At 49.3% G+C, this 21,144-nt stretch overlaps 1 protein-coding gene across 1 annotated transcript in view; it reads right to left on the bottom strand.

The window, feature by feature from the left end:
• The window catches only part of CSMD2 (CUB and Sushi multiple domains 2), a 248,493-nt gene that overhangs the window by 218,744 nt on the left and 8,605 nt on the right, over window positions 1-21,144 (bottom strand). Inside the window, 1 exon segment of the mRNA XM_066204225.1 lies at window positions 3,761-3,977. Coding sequence (XP_066060322.1) covers window positions 3,761-3,977 — 217 coding nt within the window.

Genomic DNA, 21,144 nt, shown 5'->3' with positions numbered 1-21,144 from the left:
TCTGCTGGTAAAAACATCCTATGTTCTTGTCCCCTGGGCTTCCCAATGTAGTTTTGAACATCTCTGGAAGCGGGAAAAAAAAAAAAAATCTGATTTTCTAAGCTGACCAGTTCCATTTGGAGTGCAAATTCACCAGATCTCACAGGGAAAGGCAGAATTAGGGAGCTACAACGACTGAATCACAGGGAGACTGTAAATGTGTTTTGCCCGGATCTGAGTACAAGCCCAAAGCTTCTAATCAGGGAGTTTGCAAGTGATTTAAGATTCTCACATTAAAAGCGTCCTGCAAATCATCAGCAGATGAAGAAGCTGGGGGAAGCCACGTGGTTCTGTCACTGCCCACTCTGGGGATGTCACGGAACAAGAGTCTGACACAAAGAGGTGATGCCTTAAGTTTTATCTTTCGTGCATTTCAGGTTCTGCGGTGCCCAGGGGTGCAGCTCTGAGCTCACAGTCAGTGTCACTCAGCTCTGCGCACAGCAGGGACACAAAACAAATCCTTCTCCTGCTGCACACCAAGGACAGCTGGGACAAGTCTCCAGGCCCAAAAGCACAAACAAGGGTGGGCTGGAGGGAGGAACGAGAAGGATGGGACCTCACAGCCTGGAGCTGGAACTGGACAATTCAACCCCAATGTGCAAATGGACCAAAACTTACAAAAATGTGAGACCTCATGACCAGTCAGCCATTTTTGTGCCCATTTTTGGGTCTACCCTGGGTGCAGCCCTGGCCAGGCTCTTGTCCTGCCCAAGGTGTATCCTAAAGGCCTTTCAATAAATCTCTCCTTTATTCTCAGCTCTGCCCAGTCTCTGTTCCGGCTCAGCCTTCCCAAGGCATCAGAGGTGCAGAGAGTCTCCCAAAATCCAACAGCAAGCCCAGAGCCATAAATAACCCCAAGAATTGAAATTGCAGTCAGGTCTGTGCCGAGCTCCTGAGCCCAGCACGGTGGGAAGGCAATCAGGAAGGGAACCTGATTGGAGCGGCCTCGGAACAATGACACAATCACCAGGCACAATGGGAACTGGGAAAAGAATGTTCTGGAATAACTGCAGGGCTCCACACGACCCCCTGAGCCCACAGCAGCTGGGAGCTTGAAGGAAGAGCATTTGGGACAGTCTGGCCTGGTGTAATGAGCTCAAGAGAAGGGGAAGTCCTGGACAGGAACCAAATCTTGATGTCCCCCATCAAGGATGAGGAAACTCTGCAGCCACCACAGCCCTGAGGTTTGACAGAAAATTCCCCCACAGTGGTTCCTGCTGGAAGAGCCAGGAGCTGGGAAAATTCTAGTGGACAAGGAAGAATGGGTTCCAACAGAACAAAGAGAAAAATTCAGGTTATAAACATGGGAAAAATCCTTCCCTCTGAGGGTTGGGAGGTCCTGGCACAGGTTGCCCAGAGAAGCTGTGGCTGCCCCATCCCTCAAGTGTCCAAGGCCAGGTTGGAGCACCCTGGGATGGTGGGAGGTGTCCCTGCCCGTGGCAGAGGATGCAACGAGATGGAATTGTCAGTTCCCTTCCAACCCATTCCAGGATTCTGAAAACCCGATTATTCGAGAGAAGCTGAAATAGCAAAGGCTTGGAAACGAGCTCTGATTTTAGCAAACAAAGCAAAGTCATGGCACTGAGAGATGACAACAGCCCTGGATGTCTAAATTAAGGCACTGAAACCCATTTAATATTCACGTCCTCATCACAAACACGCAATGCAAATTCCCTAATATCCAGTAAAGCTGTTTATTAGCAAATGCCTCATTGGATTAGGGCTGCTCTTATTCTATTAGGGAACCTTCACACCACATTAAATTGCAAGACAAGAAGGTGTTTGCCAGCACACCATGAACACAACGTTAACCCCTTCCCAGGAAATCCTGGAGTGGTCTGGGTTGGGAGAGACCTGAAATGCATCGGGGATGCTCAAAAACACAAGTTTGAGAGGGGAAGAAGCAAAGAAATCCAGTTGTCCCTTCTTTTCCCCTTGCTCACAGCTCTTTTTGGGCGAGCTCTGATGAGTGACACGTGGCCATCCATCTTCAGGGCTGCGCCTCCGTGATGAATGGAGAACATTTGGGAAGCAGGCAGGAAAAAGAAAGCAAAATTGATGGCCAAGAGAAAGAGAAAGAGGGAGGAAAAAAAAAGTAAACCAATGTTAGGCAACAGTTAAAGAGTTTAATGAAGTGAGATTGATGCACCAAAAATAATACCTGGGCTCTCCTGAGGGGGAAGGGACCCACAAGGATCAGGGGACACCCCGACAATCCCACCTGTGCATCGGAGCGTTGCCCAGACACTAAAACTGGTGAACAAAGAGATGAAACAGCCCAAAGGAGCCAACTCCAGGTGTAGAAGTTCCTAATCCAGAAATGTCCAAGGGAAGAAAGCTCATGCCCACCATGCAGTTCAGCTTTTACTCTGCTAAGTGCTCTCAGACCTCTAGAAATCCCCCTCTTTATTTCCCTTCCCTGCCCTAAATACCCTCCATTTCCTGAACTCCTCCTCAGAGGTGGAACATTCATTCCCACGTGGCTTTTGCTGCTGCTTCCAGCCCCCAGCTCACATCCACCTGCCCAAACTGCACCTGAACTTCACCAGGGATGCAGAGGAGGGACTTTTCCTCACCTTTTTCCTCACCTTCCCCCAGTGCAGGGCCCACAGATCCCCCGGGCAGAGCTCCAGCTCAGATTTTCTGCTACTTTTATTTACAACCAGAACATTCCTGTGAATATCTCAGAGCAGCATTAACTTCTCACCACACAAACTCTCCCTGAGCTGGATTTTACCCCCCAGTTTTCCACCTTTCCATTATCCCCAAAGCAAAGCACTGAACCTCCTGATTAAACGCCGAGGTCCCATAATTAAAGTGATTCTCAAGCACAGTTGCCAAATGAGGAGATGATTTATTTGCATAACTGAAATAATCTACATAAAGAGCTGATTTCCACCAGGGTGCAGCTCAGATGCTCCACTCGGGTTTAGACAAGACACTGAGGTCAATGGGTTTGTCCTGAACTCGAGTGCTTTGAAGGAAAATCGATTTTCCAGAGCTCCAGCACTCTTGCCAAGGGATTCAGAGCCTGGGTTCAGTTTTTGAACTCCTCACTGACAGGCTGGAGCTGCCACCAGCACCTCCAGTCGTGTCCCCAGCTGAGAGGGCTGAGATCACGACTGCTCCGCAGCTGACACCTCCCAGAGCATCTGCTGCCACAGCAACCCATCAAAACCAGCCTCCCACAAAACTTTTTTTAACACCGAAAGCCTCATTTGAGAAGCCACGGGGAGTTTTCCTACTAAACCGGATTCCTGAACGCGTCTTACCCCTGGAGATGTGACAGATGGGAGGGAATGCAGCCCTGCCCAGCTGCTGGGTGGGCTGGGAGTTCAGGAATAGCCCGGATTTTGGGGGAAAAACCCACAAAACATTTGGCAGAGCTATCACTGAACTCCACAGCCCAGCCTCCCACTCCGGGAGTCTCGTTTTGGACTGAGGGAAGCTCTCTGCACACTAACTCTGCTTCCCTCCTGCTCCATTTGCTAATTAACTCCTCTGGATGTCTAGGATGAGCCTTGATAAATCATTACTGTCAGGCGTTCAGAGGAAACATTTCAAGCCTTATCAGAGATAAGAAATCAAAACAACTGTAAGAATTGCTCACGGAGAAAGAAGCACTCCCAGTTTATTGCAGCATAAACATCCAAGGCCAGATTTGATCCCAGCGGCAGGAAGGGGAACATGTTTATAAACATCACTGTAATGAACACTGTACCTCGTTCTCAGATTCCCCTGCTGAGGCAGCCCATCGTAGATGGATAATACATCAAAATCTTCCTCTAATGCAAAGGACTGGAAAACAAGCTGTATCCTGTTCTGCTCCTCAGCAGTGATTGTCCACGTGCAGTTTGCATAATTGGGGTATCCATAGGGGAAGCCTGGGCTCTGTATTGTCCCGTTTGGGCCCTGCAATGTGTGACTGCAGTTCTGGGCTGGCGAGAGAAAAGACAAAAGCACAAAGTCAGAGGGTGTCAGGCGAACAGTGAATGTCCTCACACTCCCAACAGAGCACACAGGGCTCGTCCCGCCACGTTCCTTTGTCCCAGGAAACGGAGAGAAGTCAAATCTGAGGATGAAGCTTTGGCTTCCTCCCCGCAGGGATGTGGAGCCCAAACCCCCAGACACGTCCTGGGCTCTGCTCCCAGCAGCTGTGAGCACAGCTGGATCCACAGCTGCAGCCTGGCCCTGGGGACAGCTCCTTCCTCAGCCTCCCTTCCCCAGCACACCACCAAACCCAGAGCTCTCCCACCACACACACTCCGTCAGTTTGGGATTTCACCCGTGCCAGGTCACACAACAGCACAGGGACAACGCCAGAGCTGAGTGTCACCTTCTGGCTGCACAAGGCTGCCTGAAACCTGCGTGGCCAAAGGTCAGCAGCGAACCTGTCCTGACCCCGAAAGGAGCAGGACGCAGGGCAAGGCTTGAGCAAACCAACTATCCTGGAAGGTGCCTTCCAGCCCTGAGCATTTCACGATTCTGGGAATGGATCACTGGAACAAAAAGCAGCAGCAGCAGCACTCACAGCCCTATTGGAGCTGAGGGGGGGACACAGGGAAGAAATCCCTGGCCAGAGCCTGCCTTGGGGGGCTGCTGGTTCCTCTCAGCCAGTTCTGAAAGGTCTGTGCTCCTCACTGTGCCTCAACACACAGAACATCTTCAGCCAGTCTCTCTGAGGAGCTGCTGCAAAGCCGCATCTTCTGAGAACAAATCCCCCTCCCGTAACACCCGTGAAACAACCCAAACCTCTCTCCAATCCACTTCCCCTGCCCAGGGCAGTACCTGGGAACACTGCATCCCAAAGCTAAACCATGTACACCGACAGGATAAATGAGGTTTCCTTCTCTCTGGGGACACAGGTCCACGAATGTGTTTTGGGAACAGCCCAAATGACAAATTCCCTTCAGTGTTTTCCTCTCCCTGCACTGCTCCTGTACCTGGGCGTCTTGGGAAGCACCAAGAACTCTCTCCAAACTGGTCCGACCCTCCCTGCTTTAGTGGAAGAATTCCTCCACACGAAGCAGGAAGGGTCAATCTCGTGGCCCAAAAGCTGAGTTTCACCTTTATCCTCCGAGCTGCTGACCTCTGCCCCCTGCTCCAGCTTTTCCCACCCCTGCTGGATTGTTTACCCTGCTGATGGGGACAACAGAAGCTTTTCAAGTCGAAATGCATTAGAGTAGAAATTACTTCTTTGATTTCTCCTTGCCTTTTTTTTTTTTCTTTTTTTTTTTTTTTCCAAAGGCAGCAAAAAGGCATTTGCACTTCTGAGTGCCAAGCAGCTACAGGTACAGAACTGCGGAGTGGCGCTCATTAAAGCCAATTATAATTAGATTGACCTACTTCGGGTGCAAAAAAAAAACCAAAAAAAAACCGCTCCGTGGAACTTCTCCCCGCAAGACGGAGTTCTCGGTTTTATGAATCTAAAACGGCCCATCCTATTTACTACCCAGGGAAGCTTTTTGTAGCACGTTTATCTGATCAATGAGAGGCAGGACGGCCCCGCAATCCACCGGGGATGAAAGGGAGGGAGGCACAGGATTCCTTGACTGGAGTATTCTGCATTTCTGTAGCACCTGGCAGCTGCCTCTCTCAGGGCTTTCTGTGGCTGCATCAGAGAGTAATCCACCTCCCTCCTCCACCTGGGCTCCATTTACTTTGGGGACTTCACTGGAAAAGCCATTTGCTCAGTGCCAGAAAGCTGCACAGGACTGGGAATATTCCTGTCATCACAGAGGAGTAAAATGAAGCCCGGTTTGGTTTAACAACCCAAAACCCACAAGCCCGGGTCTCCAACTCCATCGAATCCTTTTCTCCAACCACAGCGACGCTCGATAGGCAGCGGGGGGGGGGGGGGATATTGAACTGTCCCTCCTGCTCATTTTTATTTTAATCAGAAGTTCATCAGAACAATTTAAGGGAAAATGGGAAATTAAAGAGGCCGTGTCTCTCCATTTGCTGATGGTATAAAAGCCACCAAGGCTGCACGAAGCTCAGGAAATAAATTCAAGGTCAGAGGCACCATGATCCAAACACTCCCAAGGTCATACGGGAGCTCCAAAATCCACCAACTCAGCCCATCCTTCCACAACCAGTGCCCGTGCCACAAACGGCCATAAATCTATCTGAAAGAGCAAATAAATAATAGAAAAATAAGGCCGAGTTTTATGATGCATCCAATCAATCTACTGAAATATTTGCATGTTCACGATGCTGACCCAGAGGTGCTCCGGGCACAGATAAAAGAAAATTGCTTATTGCAAACAAAGAACAGCTTTGCAAAAGCTGCCAAACTGGGCAGTAATATATTCTGTAATAGCTGTAATAGCAGGGAACTTCATTTATATTGGACGTTGCTGGAAAAAAAAAGTCATCAGGCACAGAAAGAAATCCGGGAAGCTGAGGGAATTTATGTGTTCTATCATTTGCTTCCAGGTCTGAGTTAGTTCAGCTCATCCTTGACTGACAAAACCTTATCTAAAATTCAAAATTTCTCCTGTGAAGATTGCAGAAACAATTCCCTTTATCCCTCTGGCCCAGGAGCACAAATAAGTAGAAAGATATGAAAGGGCAGCGCTGGTGCCTGTGCTGGGAAGTTCCAGGTGGATTTGGGGTTGACAGAGGACAATTCTCCCAAAATTTCTGGCACATTCTGCCCAAGCCGAAGTCTGACAAGAGGCACTTTCAGCTCCTCTCGCAGAGATGAGAATGTGCTGCATCATGCCCCCCTCTCCAGTTTTGTTTTGAACCTCAGCTCAGGTGTTTTCCTGTGGATATTGCAGCTCCTCATCTCTTATCCATGGGCTCACATTCCTGAGGGTGGGCTCATCACAGGGATGGGTTTGTGAGCATTTGTGATGAGGGAAAACAGAGCTGAGCCCGGGCTGGGCTCTGCCAGCACCTCCTCTCAGTTCTGGAGAGTGGTTTATTGGGAGTGGGGCCCTGAAATGAATCCCTCAGCGCTGTTTTACTGCAGGAAATTCAGACAAGGACAAGACCTGGCACTGCTCAGAGCCCTCCTCCAGAGGGATCCCAACCCCAGGCACAGGAAAAACCACAACCCAAGGTACCACAGGATCCTTTAGGCTGGAAAAGACCTCCAAAATCACTGAATCCTTTAAGGAAACCCACGGCACTTGGGGAAAACATCTTTATCTGGGACACCACCACTGACAGTTCACTGGTGGTGACTCAGTTTTTCAATTTTTTCACACCTTGGTTTAACCAACTGCACCAAGTCTCCACTTCCAACAGCTCTTTTGTGCAACAGGCACTCTTTGAACAATCCCCAGACTAACTGGCTTCAGCCCGGGCTCCTGACGAGGGAGAGGATGGAATATTTACTCTGCAATACTCTCCCAGAAGAACTGAACCATGGGCTGCCCACGGCAGTTTGTAACACACACTTTAATCCACAGGGTACAAAACTTAACTTGACCAGACACTGCAGCATTGAAAAATAAATATCAGCTGAGCAGAGGAGAGTTCCAACCCCCCCAGGCTTCGCTGTGGGACTGCCATGAAGAGAAAGGAAGGGTGGCAGGAGCAGGAACAGCATCCTTGTGCTCCAAACCAGAGTTCTTTTGACAGGATGAGCTCCAGGAGTGGAGCCAGAGGGTTTAGTCCCACTGCAAATCCAAAGTCATCTCGACACATGAGCCAGGATCATTCTGGTGCCAGTCGGGGCAGGTTTAGAGGGGCCCTAAAGCAGCAGGGCTGGCCGGGCTCTGGGGCAGCACCAGCTCACCCCAGTCACTGCAGTGGGGCAGCTGCTGCCACATTTTGCAATGCAGGACAGTTAAGAATTGACAAAGTTATTAAGAGGGGGTTTTCTGTGGTTGTACCGAGAGGGGGAATTGTAGGAAACAGAAAAAGTTAAAAGAGCTTCATTATTAAAATTTTCTCTTATCTTCCTTAGCATTTTTCTACTTGCTAAGGCCTAACTTTACACGCCACAAAAGCGCAGTCTTATCGTTCTGTGTCCTCATTCTTGCATCTTTTTAACTCTACATCCACACTGCTATCAAAGTTTTCTGCTTTTTCTATTTCCCACACCAACGTCCTCAGTGTCCTAGAGGTGGCAGCAGGGACAGTGACTGCACTGTGACCAAACCCACCGGGTTATGTGCATGAAGAACAGGAGGTTTGACCCCTGGAGAACACTCACAGCAACAGGATTTTGCTATTCCCTTCAAATAAGCAACACCTTCAGGTCAGGAATGAGCTGCCCCTGCCTGATGGGGAATTCCAGCAGCTCCAGGCTGAGATGAACTCGAACATCCCAACTGTGTCACTACAAACCTCCCCCAGGTTGTCGGGAGGTAAACAACAATAACAAACAACGGCGCTGTCTGACGTGACAAGTGCAGAGGAAACCAGCAGGAAAAAAAATCATCTTCCACCTACTTGCAATTCCTTAAAGTGAAATCCCAGGCCAGACCCAGGCTGGTGTAAACCCAAGGAAGAATTGTAGCTGTTGGTTTACACCATGTTATTATCCAAGGAAGCAATGAGAGAGAGAGAGAGGGAGACTGAATTTATCTCTGAAGTGCTTCCTGAAATACAAGTCGCTGCACTTTGTTCCTCAGCAGAAACAAAATCTAATTTAGCAAACGCTGATGCATGGTCACTGCACAATTCCGTGGGAACAAATATCAAATCATGCACAGTGCCTCGCTCTCAGCAGCATCATTTCTGGAGGATCCATGGCTGCCTCCTCCCTAATGCAGCAGTTTGGGGTTTTGCCGTTTGCTGTAGTTACTGTTGCTCGCACGGAAACGCCGTTATTCCGTGTTGTTCTACAGCCCATTCCAGCAAACGCAGGCACATAAAAAAACCCCTTTCCCCAGGCAAAGTGAAATCCACATCCAAACGCTGAGATCTCAGGGGCAAACCCCTGCTTGTCCAGCAGCACCTCCAAGGTTTGCTCACCTCACCGAACCCACACACACCGATTCCTCATCATTGTTTGCTCTGCCTTCTAAATAGGAAAAAAAACCCAGTCCCTTTTCCCGTTGTTTAGCGTCGTGAATCATTTATCAGGCACTAAAGATGCCTCCTTACACGGTGGTTTAGCAAGTCATTACAGCTGATCACAAACAGGGAGTAGTTTACTCCCAGCCCGGCTCCGACTCTCCGGCTCACCCAATTTCACTGAGCAAACAGAGAAAGCACCTCCACTTTTGATCAATCCGAGCCTTGCTGCCCTCAGGATTCACCTTCCCCGAGCTGGAGCTTAACCTCCAGCCTCCTATCAAAGCCTGCTGGGTAATAAATAATGCAGAGTCATTCCATTAACTATAACTTAATCAAAAGCCCGTGGATCCAAGAGCGTCATCAAGGGGATGATTTCCATTTCCGACAGCCCGAGCCCTCTTCCCTCTGAGCACGGGGAGTGATCAGCTGGGCAATGCAAGGGCAGGAAAAGTGCACTGGAGCTGAATTCAGCTCCTGCCAGCACTGCTAAGCCCGGGAAGAAACCAAAGCCCCAGCTCAGCTCAATGAGGACGTCCAGATTCGCACAACTCCACAAAACCCCAAACACCTCACGGTCCTGTGGGCACACACGGCCCTTCCCTCTCCCCTGCCATCCCTTTGTCCCTTTTAGTGCTGCCCAGGCTGTTACTGCAGAGCTCCCACACCTGGCACTGCTCCAGCCCAGCAATTCCATTTTCAGCCCTTCCCAAGCACGAAGAAGAGGAAAAAAAGAATGCCAAAGTTATCCCCCACGTCTGCTCTCCCTTCCTTTGCCCTCCCTTCCTTTCCCAATCAAAAAATGTTGTTCTGGACAATCATGAAAATTTCCTGCACATGTCTGGGATTCCACAAATACCCCAGCTGAGCCACCACACACCTGAAAACCACCAAGTGCCGCTCAGGAAAAGGGAGTTTGGAAATTCCAAGTGTCACCGCCCCGTCCTCAGGCATCACCGCACTGCTCTGTCATCCCATGACATTCCCAATGCGTCCATCAAATGACACTTTTGTGTTTCAGATCAGGAAAAACCTGGACGAAAGCCTCCCCAGCTCTGCCTTTCAGGGATCCATGTCAGATCCATCCTGTTATTCCTTCAGACCATGGAATTTTCTCCTCCATCCTGTTTACTGCTTCAGACCACGGCGTTTTCTCCTCCCTGCGTGGCCTCAGAGAGAGGTTCATTCTGCCCAGACAGGGGATTTTCAACCTGCAGCTCATAAACCCTCTGGGGATGTGTGAAAGGCAGGAGAGGGAAGGAGAACAGACACGAGGCTTTTTCAGTTCTCTAGAAATGCCACGAGCACCTACAGAGGGAAAAAAGGCACCAAACACCGGGAACGCTGGAACCTACAGACCCAAAAACGTCAAAAAGCACAATTGTGGAATAAATGAACCCAGTCTGTTCAATGCTTCCCTCTTCAGTGATGCTTCTGAGCCCCTGGTGGGGTTCTGGACTCTGCCCAGCTGTTCCACATCTGTCCTGGAGTGTCACATCACAAACTGGACACTGAGCCCAGCCCAGCTGGACACTGGGGTGGGTGGATGTTCATTCTGCCTCACCCCGACGTTGGGACCTGCCACACTCCCTCCTCTCCTCCAAGCCAACCCTCTTGGAAGGAAATCTTTCCAGCTTTCCCATCCTTTGGGTTTCCATTCCATGCCTGAGCCTGAGGAGAGCACAGAGCTCAGAGCAGCTCTGACAAGCGGCGTTGAAAAAACCCCAGGAAATGTCCAGCTGCAGGTGACATCCAAAAGCCTTCCAGGGAGGGAGGTGACATCCCAGGAACATGACACTGCACAGATGTCCTGTCTCAGCAGCTCACAGCAGTGCCCTGACGTGTGGAGAGGCCACAGATTCCGGCTGCTGGGCAGGACTGGGAAGGACTGGGAAGGAAATGTTGCCATGGGTTATGCTGGGAATTGCTGGAGGAGTCGCTGGTCCTAAAAGCAGCTGCCAGATTTGAGCCTCCAGTCCTCTGTACTCACAGTGTCACCCCAGACCCCCTTCATCCCCCCAGTCAGGATCAGAGAGAGAGTGGAAGGGTAAAAGCCAGAAAACTCGTGGGTTGAAATAAACAGTTTAACAGGGAAAGCAGGACTTCCCCTTCTCTTGAGCTCATTACACCAGGCCAGACTGTCCCAAATGCTCTTCCTTCAAGCTCCCAGCTGCTGTGGGCTCAGGGGGTCATGTGGAGCCCTGCAGTTATTCCAGAACATTCTTTTCCCAGTTGGGAAGAGAAACGCCATCATTCCAAATGTCCCCTCCTTTGTCCACTCACTCAGTGTCACACATTCTGGGATATCCCGTTGGTCAGTTGGGGTCACCTGTGGCCGTCAGGTCTCCTCTCAACCTCCCCCACACTCCCAAATCTCTGCCCTGGGAGGGGCAGGAAAGGCCTTGGCTCTGGGCCAGCTCAGCAATAACAAAACACCTCTGCATCATCAGAAAAATCACCTCCAGCCCCGCCCAAAGCAGCACATCCCAGCCCTTATTCCATGCCCAGATCCCACATTATCCAGCACAGCTTCATTCCCACCTCTCCCCTTCCCAATTTTTGTTATAACAGCAAATACCCTTCCCATCATCCCCGCAAAACATCCATAAGAAGTCCACGGAAAGTCTGCTGGATTCACTGAATCCATGATTTGGCTCCATCTGTTCTGGTGGAATCAACTCCAGCTCAGGGAAGGGAGAGCGTGGCACAAACGACCCGAGTGTCCCCTGTGCCACCCCTGCCCTGGGATGCCCTGGACACAGGAGGGGTTCAGCCTTCCCGGCCCTCAGCGCTGCTTGTTTAAACCAAGATCGTTATCAGAGGCATCCTGGTGTCCCGCTGGCTCCCACCAGGTGCTCGCTGTGCCATTCCCAATCACTCCAGCAGATTTATGGAGCACTTTGCCATCTGCAGAGCTCCCAGCGCGGCCGGAATCAGAGCACGTGAGACAACGGGACAAGTGGTTGGGAGGGGAGGAAGTGAGGGCAAAGGGAGATGGATTCCCTCCTGTTCTCCTGCTGGAAGAGGAGGCAGGAGGGCTCCAGGAGTAATAATGGAAAACGCTAAAAAATTCCTTGGGAGTTGCTGTAAGGAGCATCTAGAGATTCTCTAGTAACTCACCAGCTTTACTATCAGCAGTACCGAAGTTTAAAGTTTAAAGTGCCTTGTTTATCAAGGCACATTAATGAACACACGTTTCCCTGACTATTTCCAGTCAGCCAACCGCAAAAAACTGTGCGTCTGATTTGCACTGACTCAAGGTGGAGAGACAAACTCTGCTGCATCCCCCGCCTGATCCGACAGCAATGGATTCAACGGCTGGAAATGTGTCCAACGTGCACGAACTGAGAAAACTTGACCTGGTCAATGAGGGATTTCAATCAGTTCAATTACAACATGAACAGGGAAAGGAAGGGGAAAGGGGAAGGAAGAAGGAGAAGGGGAAAGGAAAGAGGAAGGGAAAGGGGAAGCCCCTGAACCTTTCAGCAGTGACCAAGGCCCAGGACTCCCGTCAGCAAAGCCGAACACCCCACAGAGACCCTGCTTTAAGCGACCTGAGCTTCACCAGTGAAGATTTGCCCCACTGCCATCTCTTTGTCCTTGCCAAGTACCAGGGGGCAGGATTCAAGAAGAAAATTCCTTATCCCAGCTGAAGATCTGCCTCTTCCCACTCCACTCCAGGCACTGGACACCACATAAACCCAGGGCTGTGGTGTGAGCTTCAGGGGCAGCAGGGTCACAGGAGGGGCTGGCTGCTGTCCCTGCCTGTCCCTCGGCGTGAAGGGACCACCCCAGCTCCCTGCCAGGGTCCGACACTCCATTTCCTTCCCCAGGGACAGCAGAGGAGCGTTGTGAGGAGCAGGCAGGAGCCTGGCACTGACAGTGCTGTCAGAGCATGGCAGAGACCCTTTGATCTGTCCAGGACAAATATCCAGGCTTAGCCAGAGAAATATCCAGATTTATCTATCCAGATAGATCCCCAGGATTGCACGGAGCCCAACACCCACCCCCTGAGCTTCTGCAGGCACAGCAAACCTGCCAGTTCCTCTGGGCTCCTTGCTGGACCCCATCCAACCACACGAGTGTCTGTCCTGTGACAAAAGTGACTTTATTTCATGCCTTCTGCATGAGAACAAGGGACATTGGTTCTGCCAGGCTCACTGATCTCCACAGGGCTCTAAGGCACCTTGGCTGACGAGTTCAGACATTCATATCCCAAAAAACCCCAAGCTAACAAAAATCCTGAATGCCCCAGGAGGAGAGCCGTGCTTTAAACACTTTCAAAAATCAAATTAAGCAGCCCCAGCTGATAAGACTTTAAACACAATCCCAGCTTTCTGCCCTCTCCACTTCTCAGCAAATCCATTTCTTGGCACACACGTTCCACATTTCAAGCCTGGCCCCTGTGGCACTGCAGCAGATTCAGGTGAAATCGTGGAGCTGTGTCACATCCCCGGAATTCACCCGGCCCCGAGCACAGGCTGAGCTGGAGAACTCCTGGCAAAGCTTCCAGAGCCCCGCACACCCCGGCAGGGTTTCACCCCCAGCTCCCCTGGTTTGTGCAGGGCAGTGACAGAAAGCTGCTGGGGGTATTGGAGGAAGCCTGAAGGTCAGGGGATGAAGCAGCAGGCTTTGGAAGCCTTGGAAAAGCAGCAGCAGCAGGATGGTTGATCCCAAATTACCATTCCACAGGCAGCCGGGGCCGCGGCATCGCCGCTGGTGCTCTGACGTGTCCAGGCTCAGTTGCTAAGCACAGGCACACAGGGAGCAGCTCCAGAGCTTCCTGACAGGCCTTGGGAGAGGAAAAGTGAGGGAGAAACCTCCCCTGGGTTTATAAATACACAGAAATTTCTGTGTATGCCGAGCCACCAGGGACAGGGTTCGGCGATGTCACACACACACAAACCAGCCGCGGTCATCGAGTCACGGATTGTCTCCTTCCCTTTCCTCTGCAACCTTCCTGCCTCTGGATTTCAGCAGCTCCAGCTGTTTGGGGCTTTCTGCCCAAGCCCTGGGAAGTGGTGTGGAAGAAGCTGCAGGAGACACGAGGGAAGAACTGCTGCAGGCAGCCCAGGGTGATCACTCCTGTCCACCGGCCTTAAACACCCGATTTGAATCTGAATCTGAATTTGAACCTAAATTCAGCCCAGGGCAGCTCAGCACAGAGACGAGCCTGACAGGAGTGTTTTAGGCCAAGCCAGAGGCTGCAGGTGTGTCCAGGACACAGGAGCAGAGCCGCTCATCCACGTGCTTGGAATCAAGGATTTTATCGAGATGCCAAAACCAACCACCCCCAGGATGTGCAGGAAGCTTCTTCAACAGCAACAGGGGAAATTCAGGATAAAGCCACAGTTTGGGACCATTTCTTTCCAAACCAGCATTTTTTTGTTCCACACTTCTCCCCATTCTGTTTTACCTGGCCTGGATGTATTTAGAGAGGATAATTTGATGCCCTTCCTGTTTTCCAGGCCCAGTAAGCACTGTGCTTTCACTGCTCTAGGATTCACCTCTGATCGCCCTCGGAATTCTCATCCCACTTGGAATTCTTCTGTGCCAAGGACATCAAACCACCTCAGTCATTCCTACAAAGGTTCCTCAACACCTCATGAGAACTTCTCTCATCTCTTCCTCATCTCTGCTGGAAAAAAAACCCTTTGGCGTTTTCTATACACGAACTGAAGCTTTTGTCATTCACAATCCAGAAAATCCCGGGATTTTTTCAAGATTGCTCCTGGATTTCACAAGAGCTGCTTCAAAACTCTGGGACTTTCACAGTCCAAAGGGGTTTTTTTTTTTCCCAAACTGCACTTCCAGCAGTCACTCATTAACCACAGAAAGCAATTACCTGCAGAACTTCCTCATTTCCACAATCCCTGCTGGGACCGGGAATCCTGGGCACACCAAGCATCGCCTGGAATCATCTGCTCAGCTCCAGGAAGCACCACAGTCATCCCAATATTCAGCCAGAGAGGGCCTCTTCTCCAGAGGGACGTCATTTCCTTCCTTCAAAACTTTCACAATTGTCTCTTAATCAATTCTGGCCGTTCCCTCAGCACCTCCTCTCCACAGCCATCGCCGGAGCAGAACAATGAACCCAGGCACTCATGGAACTATTTCCATCCGCAGAGCACTCCACGGGCATTAAGCAATTAATGCAGATGCTGGCGTGAGGAACAGCCCCACTGGGAATTCCCAGCACTTCCCCTCGTGGCCTCTCAGCTCCTCCAGTGCCTTGGATTCAGTCACGGAATGGTTTGGGCTGGCAAGGGACCTCAAAGCTCCTCTCCTCTGCACTCTTCCTGTCAAACCAAGGGTTTCCCTCCAAATAAAAGATGGTTTAAGACGTGGTTAAGGCAGTGAGGTGGAAGCTGTGAGGCTCTGGCTGACCCTGGGATCACGGGGAGCCGTCAGAGACCAGGTGACCCCTTTGTGACAAACACCACAAAACCAAACCCGTGTTCACAAATCCTTTCCAAAGGAACTTCAGCGCTCCAGGTTTACAAATATTTTATAAGCCAAGAACTGCAGGGAGATGCTCTGGAGCCTTCCTAACCCCACCTGAGCTGTGCAGCCACACTTCCCTTATAAACCCTCCCTGGACAAGTCTCCATTTATTTTGGCATCTAAATATCCTTGAAGCCTTGCCCTGGGAGTCTGAGCCTCAATGCAAACGTTCAGCCTGATTCAAAACCTTCTGACAATTTTACTCTTTATTTTCTCTCCAAGATGAACACAGCGAAGATTTCTAATTTTTTTTTCCTCACCTCCACTGCAGATATCTGTAAAAATGACACAGATCATCTCAACCCCCAACTGAAATGAAAACTCAGAAAAACAGAAGGTAATTTGATGAAAAACTTTTTACCCGGCGTCTGCAAATGGACTCCCACTCATGTGCAGCATTTTTTTGACTCAGTCTCATTTACAAGGTGCTAATTATTATCGCCAAAACAAATTTTTCAATTTGTGTTTCAATTATTTTGCAGTAAAATAATATTTGCATTTAAACGGTTTATCCAGGGGGCTCAAAGGCATTTTCATCTCGGGTGTCAGGATTTATCTCAAAAAGGGAAAAGAAAAATTGAAGAAGGTGAAGTGAGGTTCAAGGCGAAATCCATCCCAAGTCACAGTGGAGCCAAAATTACAGAATTTCTCATGAAAATATTTCATTGTTGGTCTCCCCTTGTCACCACGGAACGCCTAAAACCAGCTCAAATTCCCTTTGCTGCTGGAGCTCTGTGTCCAGCTGCAAAGTTCAATGTTCCCTCAAGGCTCAAGGGAAATCTTGAGCTCCAAATCCCATCCCCCTAAGAACTCCCAAGCCCTCAGCCCTTGGAATTCTCCCAGTATCAACAATCCCATCCTTTCCCTGCTGGAGAGCTGATGGTTTAAAGAGAGCACAGAAGGGAAAGCTCCTTCACAAATAAATCTGCATCAACCTCTGAGGGAGTTCCAAGGGGGTTCTTCCCCCCCCCCCACCATGTTTTGGATTCTAAATGACGTTTTACACATCAATTCATTGACCAGGTTGTATTTTCAGGCATTTTTTTACTCCCTAAAAGCTCAGAAGGCGCACAAGTCCCATTTTGGTGCTTGCAGGGAGGCCACAGACCCTTTTCAGCCCCCAGGGCTCAGAACAGGGACCCAGAGAAGCTCTGCAGCAGCCAAAACAGAAGAAACCACTTCATCCACTGCCATCCCCAGCATCTTACACCTCCAGACCTGAAACAAATTAAAAATACCACTCGGAACAAGCAGAGACTCCACTTATTAAAAGCTCTTCACTCTTGCACCACCGTCCTCATCTCCCCACGCTCTGCAAAGTGAAATGTTCTCTGTGTGTTTACAAGAGCTCTGAGATCGTCCAACAAACCCCTCTGCCAGGCAATTGCGCTACAACAGCTCACACTTGTGTGATTGGATTTGAATTACAAAAAGAGCCCAACAGAAAGCGGCTCCTCCTGGGAATTTTTGTTAGGATATAAATCCAATTTTTACTTGATTCCGTTAACAGCACTTTCATATTCACTTCCTTTAAGTATTGCAGCACTTGATATTTATTACCTAATGCCTCCTTGTCACCTTGAGCAATCAATGAAAGTCACCTGGAGTTGACAGTACAGAGGAAAGTTAATAAATAAAAGTTAATAATTCACTTCGCCCGATGAGCCAAAAAAACAAGCCCGTCACGTGCCCCAAAGAATAACAGCTACAAAAGGCTCCTACCAGATTATCTGGAGAGCGAAACATTTCAATTAGACTGAATTTTTTCCAGCCCATTCAGACGTGAGTTTCACGTTCACAACGGCAAAAGCTCCGTTATTATTTCAGGGAATCGTGGGATGGTTTGGGAGGGCTCAGCCGCGGGCACTGAGAGCTGTGAGCTCTGTTCAACAAGGAATGTCCCTCTGTCCAAACAAAATTCGGTAACTGATGGATGCTCTGATAGCCCAAAACCAGATTTTTTTTTTTTTGTTCTGTTTTTGACCCAATTTAGAAAAAACTCTTGTGCCAGGCACTGATTTTTCCACGGCATGTCCCATTTCTGCATCCTGTGACCTCCCCACCTCTGTGTAACCACCGGAGAAACCCAGAACTCCCTCCTATCAACATTACACCGTGTTTTATTTTTCTCTCGCCTCCTCCATCCATTTAAAACCTCATTTTCACCCACAGACATATTCCACTTCATCTTAGTTTTCAATCCCCAAAGCAGATCAATACCTTTCTTCTCCAATCTACATAGCTCTCAATCAAGGAGCTAACAGGGGGTGAATTGAATCGACTTGTACGTTCAAATTGGGGATTTTTTTTGTCAAAAGTCTCATCTGTTAACTGCATTTCACGGAAGAAAAGGCAAAAAAAACCCTCCCTGTAAGAGCCCTCAGAGTTGGATTCCTGGGCAAAAAAAAAGGTTATAATTTGTTCTCTAATTTAAGATTGGGAAGTGCTCCCAGGAGGAACAAATGACAGAGCCTCCCCAAAGCTGGTAGTTCAAATTCAGCAAAATGAACTTGCTCTTTTTCAATAAATTAGTTAATTCAGTAGGAAGAAGCGTGTTCACCAAGAGGTGACAACAGCAGGGACTTGGCAGGGTTGGTTTTTCTACCTTTAAATCTTGCCCAGGGTCAGAACCGGCCCTGCCTGAGCCACTGGAGAAGGTGAGGATGTCAGTGAAACACCTGGGTAAAGGTAAAAACAGGATCCTGGAATGGTTTGGGTTGGGAGAGACTTTAAATCTCACCCAATCCCACACCTTGCACCACCCCAGGGTGCTCCAAGCACCAGCCTGGCCTTGGACATTCCCAGGGATCCAGGGGCAGCCACAGCTGCTCTGGGAATTCCATCCCAGCCCCTGCCCACCCTCCCAGGGAAGGATTTCTCCCTTTGTGATCAAGTCCAAAGAACTTTACTCAAAACCCACCCTGGGCTTTATCTCTGGGCTCTGCTGACAGCACGGGGACAATCCCACACCTTGTTCCCTCAGCACAGGAGCTCTGATGGGGCTTTTGGAAACAGATCTTCATTAAAGCCCCCACCAAAGTAGAGAAATTCCAATCCAGCTGGTTTAACACCCTTCAAAGAGCTGCAGAATTTGCAGGACAGGACAGCAGAGCCTGCAGAGAGGGAAGTGCAGCCCTCAGAGAGGGCAGATTGTCCTTCTGGTCAGTCCAGGGCTTGGGCTAAACCCAACCCTGGGAAGGAGGGCCCAGCACTGGTGATGCCTTTTTGGGCTACCTAGAAACAGAGGCCAGACAAAATTAAGGGGATAAAAAGCAGTTCTGTTTATTGAAGGGCCTTCAGGTGCATTCTGGGCAGATCAAACCAAACCCATCCAGAGGCTACACCCAAAATGGACCCCAGGTCATGGGTTTTCACACTTTTATAAGTTTGGGCCATTTGCAGATTTGGGGGTTCATTTTCCAATTACAGCCTCAGGTAATGAAGTCATTTACCCCAAGTTTGCTGCCCCCAACTCACTTTTGTTCCCATCTCTCAGGCCTGAGGCAGTGAGGTGTCCTTGATCCCCAGGCCTGGAGAGGAATTGTTGTGTGTGACCAAAATGGGGAAGCAGCAGCTCACACTGCGTGTGGAGTTTACAGCTATGCACTAAAGAATTGCAGAGTTACAGACACATGAAAAATATAAAAGCTAAAAACCCTCAGGCATCACTGGGAAAGAAGTCCCCACACAATGAGGGACAAACTCCCCATCCTTCAAACCCTTCATTATTCCAGCAGGTGGACACTCTTTTAATATTAACAGCCCAAGTGGTGCTTAACTTTAATGAGAGCCCCTCGGGAATGATGCTGCCAGCTGCCCAGTGTCCAGGATCCGTGCCTAACCTTTCCCTAATGGAGACAAAACAACAATAGAGGGACATAAACAATATGCTGTGGGATGCAAGGAGCATCTTTAAAAACGGCATTGCCTTTGGAAAAGCACCAGCTCCATTATCCTTCTGCGGGATGGGATCTTATCCTCCCCCTTTCCAGGAGGAAATGGATTTTTCTGGGTGTTATTATTTGGTGGATAAAGGGGAAAGGAACATTGAATTGTGCCTTTGTCGCAGGAGAAATGAGCTGCAATTTTCTGTACCCCTGACTTTCCCAGCTCTCCACAGCCCCTGCAAGGTGCAGAGCCGCCTCTGCCCACAGCAGTGGGAAGAGGGGAGAATCCTGCTGGGATTCATGGATTTAAACACATGGAGGAGGAAGGATTGGGGACAGGATGTGACCCTGTGTAAGCCACTACACCCCAACACATCCCTCCCCACCACAAAGCTCCTCAGCAAACTTTCTGTGCCTCAAATCCCACTCCTTCTGTTTTTCCAAGCTCCACCTCAGGCCGTCCAGACTCCAAAAGTAATGACATAAACGTCACACACAAAAAAATTTCTTATTTCAAACTCTGCTTTCACTAAATTAACTAAACAAAATATTGATAAACTGCTGATAAATAACAGGAACCGTAACAAGGAAACAAGTTCTCCATTTGATCTCTGCCATCCTGCAGGCATTCATCTTCATAATTAATTAGATAATACTATTAGTGCAGCACTATTTTTTCCCCTTCCATAGACAAGAAGCTGGAGCTCGCATAATTTAAGCAACTGCTTCAAAGGCAGAGCGTGTGGCAGGTTAAAATCAGAAGGTCCAGACCATCCCCTCTGCCAATATCCTGCTTTTCTGAAGACCAGGATCCAATTCCCTGATGCATCTGGCAAATTCTCAGCGCACACCCTCCCACCTTCCCGTCTCCACTTTGCTTTTAAAATCTGCAGCCTTTGCATAAAACATGGATCTAAAACGTATAAAAACTGTAAAGGCAATTCCGTACGAATTACAGGAGCTGTGCAAAATCCTCCCTGCAACAGAAACTGCACTCGGGTTTTATTCCTGACTTTTTTTTTTTCTCTTTTTTTTTTTTTGACAATACTACTTGAAGTTCAGCAGCAGACAGACAACGTTCACCTCAAAATGTCATTCACAATTAATCCCAAATTGTACATGAAACGGTTGAATTCACTCCACGCAATCAAGGCAGAGAACCAGGAGCGCGCCGGAGTTGTGCAGTTAATCAGCCTCGTGCAATTTGTACCTGCTGAAAAGCTCCTCACAAACATCCCGAGATCTCTCTCTCTCTCTCTCTCTCCGCAGAATAAATCTGTAAATCATTTTGCAAATTCTGTTTCTCCTTGGTTTAGGGATGGGGAAGGGAAGCAAGAGAGAGTGAGGCTCACACCCTGACGGATCCCCCAGTGCCCACAGCCATGGGAGAGCAGCAGGAACTGGGCTCTAACAACTCCTGCGAGTCAGGGGAGGGTGCAAAATAACAGGAGAGCACTGAAGCAGCAAATCCCCAGTTGTGGTTAATTCTCTGCCTGCGATTAACTCATCTTTCTTGGCTATTCCAGCCCTACTTGCACCTTCTAATGCAGCTGGGGCCGGGATTATCAGGCTGTGACCGCGCTTTGGTCCACACTGAAGTGACAGCTGAGGAACAGGTAAAATGCCACACTGAAAGAAATGTAGGTGGCTCCAAGGCAGGTGGATGAAACCCAAATAAAGCCATTCCATCACGACAGAAACAGACTTCCCCTTCCAGAGGCCAGAGGAACAAATGTTC

This window comes from Chamaea fasciata, unplaced genomic scaffold (genome assembly GCF_029207755.1).
Source record: "Chamaea fasciata isolate MVZ Bird 193981 ecotype frontalis unplaced genomic scaffold, bChaFas1.0.hap1 SCAF_26, whole genome shotgun sequence".
Lineage (NCBI taxonomy): Eukaryota > Metazoa > Chordata > Aves > Passeriformes > Sylviidae > Chamaea > Chamaea fasciata.
Note: the sequence above shows the minus strand (reverse complement) of the source record. Positions and strands in the feature narration are given on the sequence as shown.